Below are 11551 nucleotides of genomic sequence, written 5' to 3' on the forward strand. Positions count from 1 at the left end.
CCTCAAAAAACATTTCTGCTCTTAAAAATTAAACAACTCTATCTGCTCCAGACCTGGTCGCCAGATGGGGGCGTGCTCCACGTTCCCAAGTGACCCGCCCTTCTCTCTGTCACGTTCCCGGTCTCTGTCTCGCTCTCTGTCCCGGTCCCTTTCCCGGTCTCTCTCCCGTTCTCGTTCACGATCTCGCTCTCTGTCCCTTTCACGCTCCCTCTCTCTCTCCCGCTCTCTGTCCCTCTCTCGTTCTCTCTCCCTCTCTCTGTCACGTTCGCGGTCTCGTTCACGGTCTCGTTCGCGATCTCGTTCACGGTCTCGCTCTGAAGATGAGCCTGGCATCTTGTTCATGTGCGAGGACCCAACTGTGCAGAAAAAGAGAAAAAAAAACATTATACAAACAATAACATATTTAATCTGTCGGTGAGTTAAATGTGAACTTATATTTACCAGGTGAGATGGGGGAGGTGGTGTAAGGCCTGCCAGGGAAGGTGGCGCTTCCTCCGGGGATGTAGGTGATGCGGTCCATTGGGGAGCCAGCTGCCCCTGCAGAGGGAGGGACCAGGACAGGTAAGTGTGGCACCTGAGAAAGATCGATGATCCCTATGGGACAGAGAGGAGAGAAGGGTAAAGAAAAGTCCAACACATCTGGACAGCCACTCCAGATGTGTTGTGGTCCAGAGGAGTTGTGTTAAAGTAACTTTCCAGTGTTAGTGTGTAGGTTGCTAGCTCAGAGGAATTTTGATAACAGCACACTCAGATAGCAAAAGAAAGCTCGGGAATAGGTGCCCAATGAAAGGCATTATACCAACAGTCTACATCTGATAAATCAGACTAATAATTTAGTTTTGTACTGGATTTTAACAATGGATTGACGAAGAGAAATAAGTCTTTGCCACCTGGAAAAAAGATGTAATTGATCACAGAGCAATTAAAATGAAGAATACAGTTGGCTGTAACTAGATTCTGCTTTAGTCACACTATTCATATTTCCTTTTTCAGCTACTACTTACTAATCTTCTCTCCTTTTTTCCTGCACTCAGAGCACCCCCACTTTTATGCCGGCAAAAATCTGCCAAAACAAGTCATCTGTGAGACTAATGTTGTGTTGACTACAGAACATCTCTCTTGTATCAAGCAAGGAGCCTCTCACCAAACTCAGATCGAACTGTCTGCGCAGGGCTGGTAAACTATATAACCAGATTCTGATCTGCCTAAAATCCTTTCAGAAACATGTTCTAGCAAACTATGTAGCTGCAATAGAGAAAGATTATAAACCAACAGCAGCCAATTTGAGTGGACTGTTTAGCTGTAATACTCTGAGCCAAAACCAAGCACTGCCCATCAGTGTGTTTATTGGTCTGGTTCAGTGCAGTGCATTCTGGTGATGAATACCAAAGCTCTTTTCTCTAGTCTCATGTAGCCCCACCTTCCAGAATATGTGTCTTTGTACTGTACAGACAGCTCAGTTATATGCAAGGGCCATCTTTCCTGCAGAGAAATGACTGACTGCTGCTTGATGCAGAACACCAGCTGATTGCTGACAACTTGTGTGTGTGTGTGTGTGTGTGTGCATGCCAGACAAATACCAAAGCTGGGCAACATTCAGATTACCATCAAAATCAGGCATCAATGGCTAGAGAGAAAAAAAAATCAATATACCAAAAGCTGACTCTAGCAAAACATTTTCCATGCACATATAATACAGAAATGAAAAAAAAGAAAAAAATATCCACCTAATTTGCAGTGGGAGGGACAAGGTGTCATGAATTAATGAAATGCAGCCAACAATCTGTCTGTAGGTACAGCTGCAGGCAAAGATTACAAATGTTCCATCAGTTGAACAGTTTATCCAACAGCTTAAAAAGTGCAGATAAGCTAAGAGAGATGTGAGTGTTGTGATGTCAGCCTCACCACGTGGGGCTGCAGAGTAGGGCAGAGGAAGGGGCTGGTCTCGAGGAGTGAGGCCCCTCAGCAGGTCTGAGCGCTGGGCGGCCATGGCAGCAGCTGCAGGCCACTGGTGCATCTGCTGGGATGTGATGTAGTCGTTGAGCAGCGTCTGGCGGTTCTCCAGCGCCGCGGTATCAGGAAAACCACGGATGAGGTAGGGATAGGGATGAGGGTACGCCGGGTTAGGGGCTAGGTGGCGAGGCAGGTAGTAGGCTGCTGAGTATAAAGAGAAGAAAATCATAATGTCGACGTTTTCACATGTTTCTTGACAAGAAGCCCTCTCAAGACTACATGGGTATCTAAAGACTATTTAACCCTAAACACACCTTGAACAATTTTTCGGTTTGCTCGATTCTCTTGTATTTATTTTTTATTTTTTGATTAGATTCCATCCGTCAGCATCAAGTGACATGCATCAATTTTACATTTGCTTTGTCTGTGAATGGATGAATTCACTACAAGTTTCTCAAAAACTCAGAGGGAGACTATATATATATATATATCCATTGAACTACAGCAGCTCAGCGACAACCATCTGACATTGGCACAGAGGAAGTAACTACTTAGGTTTCTTTGACGCAGCAATGCTGCACAACGTGATGGCGTAATTCCAGTGGTTGAATGTGTGTTGCGGAACAGCTCCGGTACGGTTTTGCTCCATGTTCTCTTGCCCATCAGCAGCGACTGGCTGTGTTTTGAGTGCAGCCCAGCCGGACGGCCAGAGTGTTGAGACAGATGAGTTCCGGTGGTAATCATGCGCGATTGCAATCACACATGTATGTGTTGTAAACACAAAACAGATAAAAGTTTAGTGTTCCTAACCGAAGGATTAGAAGAAGGGGGGACTTGCTTGGATTTGGACTTGATCACAGAGTGTTGTATTCTGAAAACTACCTGGATATTTTAATCGGAGATGGACCAAACACAGATTTGATGGAATTTGGATTGGTCAATGCAATGGATGTGCTACACTGTGACAAAAGTTGAGTAGATTTCTGCCACACTACTTTCTCTGCACCAACACTAAGTCCTCAATAATAGACAACGTTGCACTTTTTGATGCAGGAACAGTTCAGAGAAGGCCTATATTGGCTATTTGTGCATAAAAAAAATCTGAAAAGTTGCACATGTCTACTAGATGCTGCTAGAATTAGCAGGGTCCATTCCTGATAAATTAATTATGTGGTATGGGATCAGTGCTTAGATTTGTGTGTCTGCCGATAGCAATTCAAGCATTTTAGGCAACATCTGAGGGATTTTCCACACTGGTATCTGTATCTGAAGAATCCTATTTAGAACATGAATTTTGATGAACTTATAAAACTCTCAGCAAAGCTCTACCCAACTTCAATTTAGCTGAGGTCTGATATGGCCAGAATAATCAAACACCTGAGAGAGTGGGCATGACCTTACCGAACTTGACTGTGTCTGTACCTGGGTCGATGGGGATGCCGCGGGGCAGTGCTGCAGGATCGAAGGCTAAGGGGATTTGACGGTACACGTCTGCAGCTCCAAGTCCCTGCAGCAGTCGCTCGTATGTCTGTTGATCTGGAACACCAGGGAGAGGTGATTTGGTAGCACTCATTTCCCTGGGGGTTGGTGTGCCTTTACGCTCCTGGGGCTGATTCTTACTGGAACCTGAAATAAGGACACAAAAGATTTTATCATATGGTCTTTAAGGGGTAAAGTATCTTATTACGAAATATTTCGGCTTAATTATTCAGGTTCCCATTATTCAGAGTTCATGGGTTCCACATAATTTATTTAAGTATGGGTATAGCTGGAATCAAGCTCTTGTTTTAAAGAGAAACAAACAAAAACGTCTGTCTCGACTGTACAAGATGTACCCACCATCATGCTGCCTTTGGCTTGCCTCCCTGGACAGAGGGGACCCACGATGTGAGGGACCAGGGTAAGGGGTCCTTAGACTGCCTTTGTCATCGTAGCCCACTGGACTATGATGGGCCTTGCCACCCTGCTCTGACCCCAGTGTAAGGGGAGAAGAGCGGGCTATAGGGCTGGCTGTACTGACCACTGCACTGGGCCGACCTTTAGGTGCCTCTTCGTAGCGTCCCCTCTCAAGGTGGGAGGGTGTGTTGTGGTACGAACGTGGTGAACTGGCTATGATGGAGCGGACATCATGACGTTTCCCAGAAACAGCTGCTTCCTGCTTCATGGGTGTTCCCTGAGGAGAAGCATGACAGGAATTCATTTGTTAAACGGGAACTTTAAATGGGACGATTTTCAACCAGTTTTGTATCACTACAGCGTTGGAAGTATATGCAAATGAACAATGGTAATCATCTGGATGATTTTCGGGCCACAGATTGTACTTGCTCATTTTTGTATGCCCACATCAATGTACACAGAGTGCAGTTGGATCAAGAGTGTAGAGAGTAGGCCTGGGCGATATGGCTGAAAAGTCTCTCATGATAGTGAAGTTTCACATCAGTCGTTATGGATAATAATTGATCATTTTTAATTATCTGTCCTATTTTCTTTCCATCATTTTTAAAGACCTGGCAGAAAAAGGCTGGATTGAACCTGTTTATTTTGGATCGACCAGCAGTGGAGCTGGTGTGGTGGAGTGTCAGTCATATGCTGTTAGCATTTGTTTACCTGTGAAATGATGCCCTCCTTGCCGGGCGGTCTGAGCTCCTCTCTAGGAATGAGGTGAATAGAGCGCCCCGCCTCCTTCACCGTGGGCACCATGCCCTCTCTGCCCTTCATTGGGTCAGAGAGCAAACCAGGTCCACGCAGTGGGGAGCCCTCTCTCTTCATCTGTTTAGCCTCCCTCCTCAGGTAGCCATCCTGAGGGTCCAGATGACGAGGTATACCTGAAATCATAATAATTTTTCAATTATAGGTATTTTTTGAATCCAATTGCGGATAAAATACATTTATTTCAAAAATGCGCTATTTTGGCCCTGATGAAGCATCAATTTTCTGTCTGTTGTCAGCACTAAATGTCTAGCCCATAACATCATCTGATTGCTAACAGAACACGTCACAAGCGATCAACACTGTATAATCTGAATCTGCAATGTAACTAGTAACAAAAGTTATTAAATAAATGTGGAGGATGGGAAAGTAGCAGAAAATATAAACTTCTAAATTGTACTTAAGCACACTACTCATGCAATTGTAGTCACATTTACTCACAGGAAACTAAATTGTGACACACAGATTTTCATTTTTACTGCAGATTTATTAGTTAAAAATAAGAAAATCACATGCTCGTGTCATGTTACCTTGTGAGATGGAACCACGGATGTGTTGAGCGTCCTTGAAGGGCATGTGGTGTGGACTCTCCCTGTCATGAGGCATGGCTCGACCAATCAGACCTAAGGTAGAGGAAGAGGGGAAGTTAGGGTAGGATGTGAAACTGTGGTAAAGGATTTAATCAATAATGAGAGTTGAATGTGATTAAACAGGGGTCAAATAAACAGAATCATATCCAGCAGTCCTTCGTGAGAGTGACAATAGGTTATAAGTGTAGTCATCTCCCACCTTCAGCAGACAGTGAATCTCTCATAGGCAGTCCTCTGGAGATGCCTCCCTCCATGACATCATAAGGACGCTTCAGACCTAGAACTTCCCCAGGCTGCCCGGAGCCTCTGCCTTCATCTTTAGGAGTCTGAGAAGCTGAACCTACAAATTACACATAACAAGTCACAGATGTTGCTAAAATTAGGTAAATCAGTATCTCTTAGTTTCAGAATTAGTTGCTATTCGTTTGCATGAATGAATCAGGGAGGAAAATGGTGCTTGCAAGTTTGACTCAAAAGAAACTATTTCACTTGTTACTCAAAATGAGTAATTATTGGCATGAATTAAACTGCTAATGTACTCACGGTCGTATGTGAGGATGTGCCCGCTGATGCCCTCATAGACCACATGACCTTTGGTCAGTGCCTCGTCCCGCTCCCTCTCAGCTCGGCTGGCACTGTCCTCTGTGATCAGACGGGTTATGGTTCCCTTGTAGAGCACATCAGCTGGTGTCCCCTGTGTTGAAGAGAGGAGGCATTAGGAGAGATGCAGCGATCGATTGACCGCTTTTCCACACATGCTCTAACAACTTAGAGACTGGGGCACCCAAACAGCATTTATTTGTAGAAAACCCAAAATATATTAATGTATTTATTATTTACATACCACACCAACAGACACACAAAGCCCACTGGTGAGGATGATGGAGCAGAGTGAACTGTTGCGTTAAGTTAACAGCAGAGCCAGCTGAGCTTGTGTTTCAGTTTCGTCACATCTAATCTACTGCTCTGTGTGAATGTTGAATCTCATTTGAGATTGATTAAACAACCAGTTTCACTTCAGTGTCTCTCAATACAAAATAGGGGTCAACCGATTATTGGCCAGACCAATAATCAATCCACCCCAAATTCGAAATTATCCAACGTTGCTACAGTATGCTGCATTATGCTCTAGCCACATTAGCTGGGATGTGCTAATGCTAAGTTCAACAGACTGACCAGCAAAACTGCTTTTTACGTTGCTGGCCTTCATTGAGAAAGCAGTCCGAAGTAAAATGTTTACCGTTGAATATAACAGGTTTTTCCAGTCATTTCCTTAAAAAATGTAATCAATCAACTGGGTCTTCAATTCCTCGAATGGTAGGAGTCAATGAACATATTTGTGTTATTTCTTGCAGATGACGGCAGAGAAATTGGGGTGCTTTGTTTCCCTCCACATGCTTGTGTTACAACATTAATGAGGAAAACAGTAGTTACTTGTTGTAACTCCAGTATTGTATAGCCATCTAAATGCATCTTAGCAGTCACAGCAACAGCAAAATCCATGCTGTGACCGAACATGACACTTGTGAGTACACTGGAACACCGCCCACCTAGTGCATGGGGGTTATACTAACAAGATCAGATAGCAGTGACCGAAGGAGTCCTCATCTACTCACTGAGAAACTCAAACATTACTGTATATGTGTGCTTGCATACACTAAGCATCGTTCAGTCCATACAACTGCAAGCTTAACAAACAATGGAGTTTTACCGGTGCTCATTATTTTGTATCACTGTCACCTTTTCCTTACTAATCTATAATAACAGCCACCTCAGCACTTGGTTTCTCTTGTATGTTAGCTGGATGTGATAGTACAGTGGGCATATCAATGACCGGGTCAGAGTAAATAGACAAATAAAAGAGCCAACAGATGAGGCACAGTGTGTACCTGTTGCTACGGTGACATGGCCACTTAGAGTTTTGGATATCTTGCAGCAGCAGCCGCAGCAATTGGCTTGTATTATGATGTCTCATTAACTCTTGTGTTCTCTCTGTGGTTATATGAGCACAAATCATAGCAACGTGAAGGCTCAGTTTGCCGGCAGTGGCTTAAAACAATATGGGTCAATGACAGCATCAGGTAGAGACAGTGTTAACATCAGGAAAGGTGGAAGGAATGAAAAATAACAACAGTGACATGTTTATGTACTAGCTATATAAATTGCTATGATGATGAACCATAACACAGATTAATGTAATGTCAATTTCAGTTCACTATTTGCAACCAGTCCCCAGAAACATGGGGACAAATAGCATGTTAAAAGTATGGTAAAAGGGAAAGTATTTAGACTGTCTATAGTGCGCATGGCGCTAGTGTCTTTAGGGTGTGTCCAAGTCCATTTCGTAGTTAAATGGCGGATACTCTGGGCACAAAGTGAGGCACATGGCGTAAAGGGGTTACATTAAGACTCTGATTTAGTCATTGGTGTGTTTTGGGCGGAATTATATAAATTATAGATTAAACTGGTCTGACTGTCGTCTTCCATTCCTTTAAAGAGCCAGATGTGTTGGTAAAGTTTCGGACCAAACTTTACTTCATGGATTAAGCTCCTATATTTGCGTCCCTCAGCCTCAATTTGTACAAACTCCCAGCAGTCAAGGCCGTTCGACTTAGGGTTATCATGGAACCGACCAAGGTTACCCACCATGCTTTTCGATTTGGCCATCAAACCACTTGCCACAGCCTTCCGTAGTTGTGAGGACATGTCTGGTATTTGGAGGGGCAACACAGAGCATTGGGTCTGCTGACAACCTTTTGCTTTTTGTCTTGAACCCTGGTGCCTCACTGCCCTCTGTACCCACTGTACCTCACTCTGTCACTGCTCAGTCAGTTTGGTGGATTTTCATGATTTAAAGGGATATAAATCACTCATTCACCACTTGTCTTTGGTGTGGCAGGTAGATATCAGTATGTATAGCTCATTTGCAGTGAACTTGGGAGGGATTATTTTATTGTTTGTTTTATTCTCTTCAATGACCAAACAGCACTGCACTTTTGTTATGCCCTGCAGAACATTAATAAGATCCTGATTTTGAAAATATAAATAAACTAAAAATCTCTCAAATCATAAAATCAGAGCATATGCAGGGTGTGAGCCTGCCTGTGTAAGCACATCTTACTGTCTGAATAATGCGCTCTTTAAATAGCAGGAAACAGACTGCGATTTTGAGTAGACCAGCTTTTTGTTGGTCTATAGAGCAGCCTCTTTCTGCTCCTTCAAGATAGCAATCTGCCATAGGTGCGCATGACTACACCTCACTTTAAGACCGACATGCACAGGTGGGCGGAAGTACATTTGCTTTTTACTCCTATTAGCAATGACACTTGCACTGTGCACCTCATTGCGCAAAACATAAGATAGACCCCTTTAAGTGTCTCATATGTACTTTTTATTGCACTATTACTGAATGTGATTATACATATATTTACGTGTATGTTAATACAGTATACTATGGATCGACAGATTATAGGCCTGGGCAATTAATTTATCTAATACTTTGCATATTTGTGATCATCATAATTAGTGTATTTTTGTTTGTTAGTTTTTTTTTTATCCTCTGCCATCGAGATTATGTTTTCATCTCTCTGTTGATCGGTTGATTTGTCAGCAGGATTACACAAAAACTACTGAATGATTTACAGTAATATTGAATGGTATTTTAGATTTTGCACTAAAAATAAGAAAATTATGTCTAAACCTTATTAAGCTTTTTTAAAAAAATCTAAATTCGATCAAGTTTATTAATGTCAATGAGGGCCTAATTTAGTATTCAATTTGCACCTTTGTTATGTATGTTTTTTTTTTTTTTGGTTAGCATCCAGAGTAATTCTCCAGTAAGTTATACACTTGATTGCTAACTTGATTGCTTGATTGCTAACTCCATTCTTGCAGCAACACCAGGACTCACTGTAGCTTGGTGGTAGGGATGTATACCGAGGACCGGTACTTTTTGGTACCGGCTCCTAATTGGGTCGGTACCAGGGTACCGTTAAGATTCTGGACAAACGGTACTGTTATCGGTACTTTTAAAACTTTTACTTTTATGATGATTTATTATTGGTTTTTGACATGGATGGTTTCTGAACGTCTACCCAACTGTAATGACTATAAACTTAACAACAAACTCCTTGACTTGACGTCGCAGAAACAAAACTGGGTGCCGCTGTCACGGCGCTGCAGTCTTTAGCGTTAGCCGGGCTGCTAGCCAGGCTGCTAGCCAGGCTGCTAGCCAGGCTGCTAGCCAGGCTGCTAACTGTACTCGCTTGACTTCCTGTCTGCTCGGTGCTAAATTCAGCTGCATTGCTGCGTTGTGCTCCGGCATCCGCCAGATATGAAAGTCCTGGTTATCTGTTCCGGAGTATTTGTAATTGCATAGCTTCTGTTCTTTTGAAGCTTTATTATTACCTTGTGGTAATAAAAGGTTGAATCTTTTAACATCTTGTAAAGTCTTTATTTTTTTGTTACACAAAATAACATGTTGTAGTATCGATAAGAGTATCGATAAGTATCGATACCGATAAGGAGTATCGGTATTGATAAAATCCTAACGATATACATCCCTACTTTGTGGGCTGAGCTTACCTGAGTAATGGAGCCTCCACGGTAGGAGATTGAGGAATCTGGATGCATTCTGGTCCCTGGGATTCCCTTAGTGATACTACCCCCCTGAACAGCAGGAATAGAAGCTGTGAAGATAATGAGAGAAATGTGGTATAGCATTGAGTAGAACACAATTTAAACAAACTTCTTAGCAATAAAGTTCTGAAAAAAAGTTCAATTTCAATTTTGTGAGTACAAATACTCAAAGTTGTTTCCATCACTGTTTGTTGTGTAAAACATATTTACATCATTATGGATATTTCTAATTTCCTGTCTGAACACTTAACTACTAGTGCAAGAATGAGATCATAGGTGTTTTGAAGCTCCACTTGCAATAATCTTTAATCTTCTTGAGTTTGGGTCTACCAACTTTGGACACGTGGAATTGGGTAGTTTTTTCAGATGAGTCAGATGAGCTTAGATGAGCTTCAGTGAACTCAACTACCCACCGACTTGCATTTGAGATTGAAGTCTAGTCTGGGTCACACAAGACCATTCAAAGGTTTCAAGCCCTAGAGTTACTCTGGTCCTCACTGTGTGTTTCAGGTCACTGTCTAGCTGAGGAGGTAAATCTATTCACTACAACATGTAAAGAAACTCATGATTTGACTTTCACAAGTGAGCTTCAAAGATATCTATGATGCAGGAGAACTTGGAAAAAGCAGAGCATTCTTTGTCCACATGACAGGACAAGGAAAGTGCAGAAGCAAAACACCAACACCGTTCACGGTGAATGACAATTCAATAAAAAGGAAGAAAAAATGGGCCACCCACCACGTCCAGCAGCACTTTCATGAGGCATTCCCTGAGTTAACATGCTGTCAGCTTGGGAGGATGAGCTGCGAGGGGACAACTGTTCCTGCTTTACCATGGGGAAAGGACCTCCTGTACAGTGCGAACAGTTTGGGAAAGGAATGGGATGAACATTGAGACCATAATGACAGAAACGTCAGGCGGTCAGATATGGTTATGTTGAGGTCCACGAGTCCTTCCAGATATTTTTACTCACCCACTTTCCTCTGATCCATCCAAGACAAGCCCATCTGAGTGGGGGGCATCTTCCCATGGTCCACCACATGAGCTGGGCTGTGCAACTGCACTGGGGTGCCCTGAATAACAAGTATTTGGTTATAACAGTGATACCAGTGCTCTTCCATAAATGTCAAATTAAATGGTTTTCATGTCTCGTCTTTTTGTCTTGTCTTAAGTAAGTTTGGGAAATGTTATTCCTAGAGATGTCTGCCTTCTCTCAAATACAGTAGAACTAGATGACACTGGGCACTGGGTTTCTATCAAACAACACCTGCCACTGTAACAATACACAGAAGGCAAAGAGATGATGTGGATCATCTTGAGTAACCAGGAAATGATATCCGGGAAGGGGCATTGATGTTGAGTATTTTTGGCACTCTGAGCATCAAAAGCTATGTAACATTGACTTCCATTATTTTACAGAGAAGGCAGACATCTCCAGCGCTCAGCAGCTAGCACCAAAATAATCTAGATGGATAAATAGTGCGACATGTACAAGGAAAATATGCATTTTTGTTTTGGGGGTGAAAGGTCCCTTCAATATAGCAAATAGCAAAACTTCAAATATGCTACCAAGATTTCTGTGCAAAAAGCCACATTATGCTTTTGTTATTTGTGTTGTTTTTACCTGTGTGATGGAGCCTCCGGGCTTAGTTGAGGAAATG

At 42.7% G+C, this 11551-nt stretch overlaps 1 protein-coding gene across 6 annotated transcripts in view; it reads right to left on the reverse strand.

Annotated features, from left to right (window-relative positions):
* The window catches only part of ncor2 (nuclear receptor corepressor 2), a 143279-nt gene that overhangs the window by 20318 nt on the left and 111410 nt on the right, over positions 1 to 11551 (reverse strand). For 3 of the 6 annotated variants that reach the window (XM_030417952.1, XM_030417949.1, XM_030417955.1), the window contains 13 exons: positions 11515 to 11551; positions 10864 to 10963; positions 10629 to 10739; positions 9837 to 9940; positions 5796 to 5946; positions 5452 to 5592; positions 5193 to 5285; positions 4561 to 4778; positions 3793 to 4126; positions 3376 to 3579; positions 1906 to 2157; positions 442 to 594; positions 54 to 356 (listed from right to left, as the gene is read on the reverse strand). The exon at positions 11515 to 11551 is cut by the window's right edge and continues 103 nt beyond it. In XM_030417952.1, the coding sequence (XP_030273812.1) occupies positions 54 to 356; positions 442 to 594; positions 1906 to 2157; positions 3376 to 3579; positions 3793 to 4126; positions 4561 to 4778; positions 5193 to 5285; positions 5452 to 5592; positions 5796 to 5946; positions 9837 to 9940; positions 10629 to 10739; positions 10864 to 10963; positions 11515 to 11551 (2201 nt within the window). The remainder of the gene's footprint in view (positions 1 to 53; positions 357 to 441; positions 595 to 1905; positions 2158 to 3375; positions 3580 to 3792; positions 4127 to 4560; positions 4779 to 5192; positions 5286 to 5451; positions 5593 to 5795; positions 5947 to 9836; positions 9941 to 10628; positions 10740 to 10863; positions 10964 to 11514) is intronic. The other 3 variants (XM_030417954.1, XM_030417950.1, XM_030417953.1) reach the window with 3 other exon arrangements.

The sequence above is a fragment of the Sparus aurata genome, chromosome 5, assembly GCF_900880675.1.
Source record: "Sparus aurata chromosome 5, fSpaAur1.1, whole genome shotgun sequence".
Classification (NCBI taxonomy): Eukaryota; Metazoa; Chordata; class Actinopteri; order Spariformes; family Sparidae; genus Sparus; species Sparus aurata.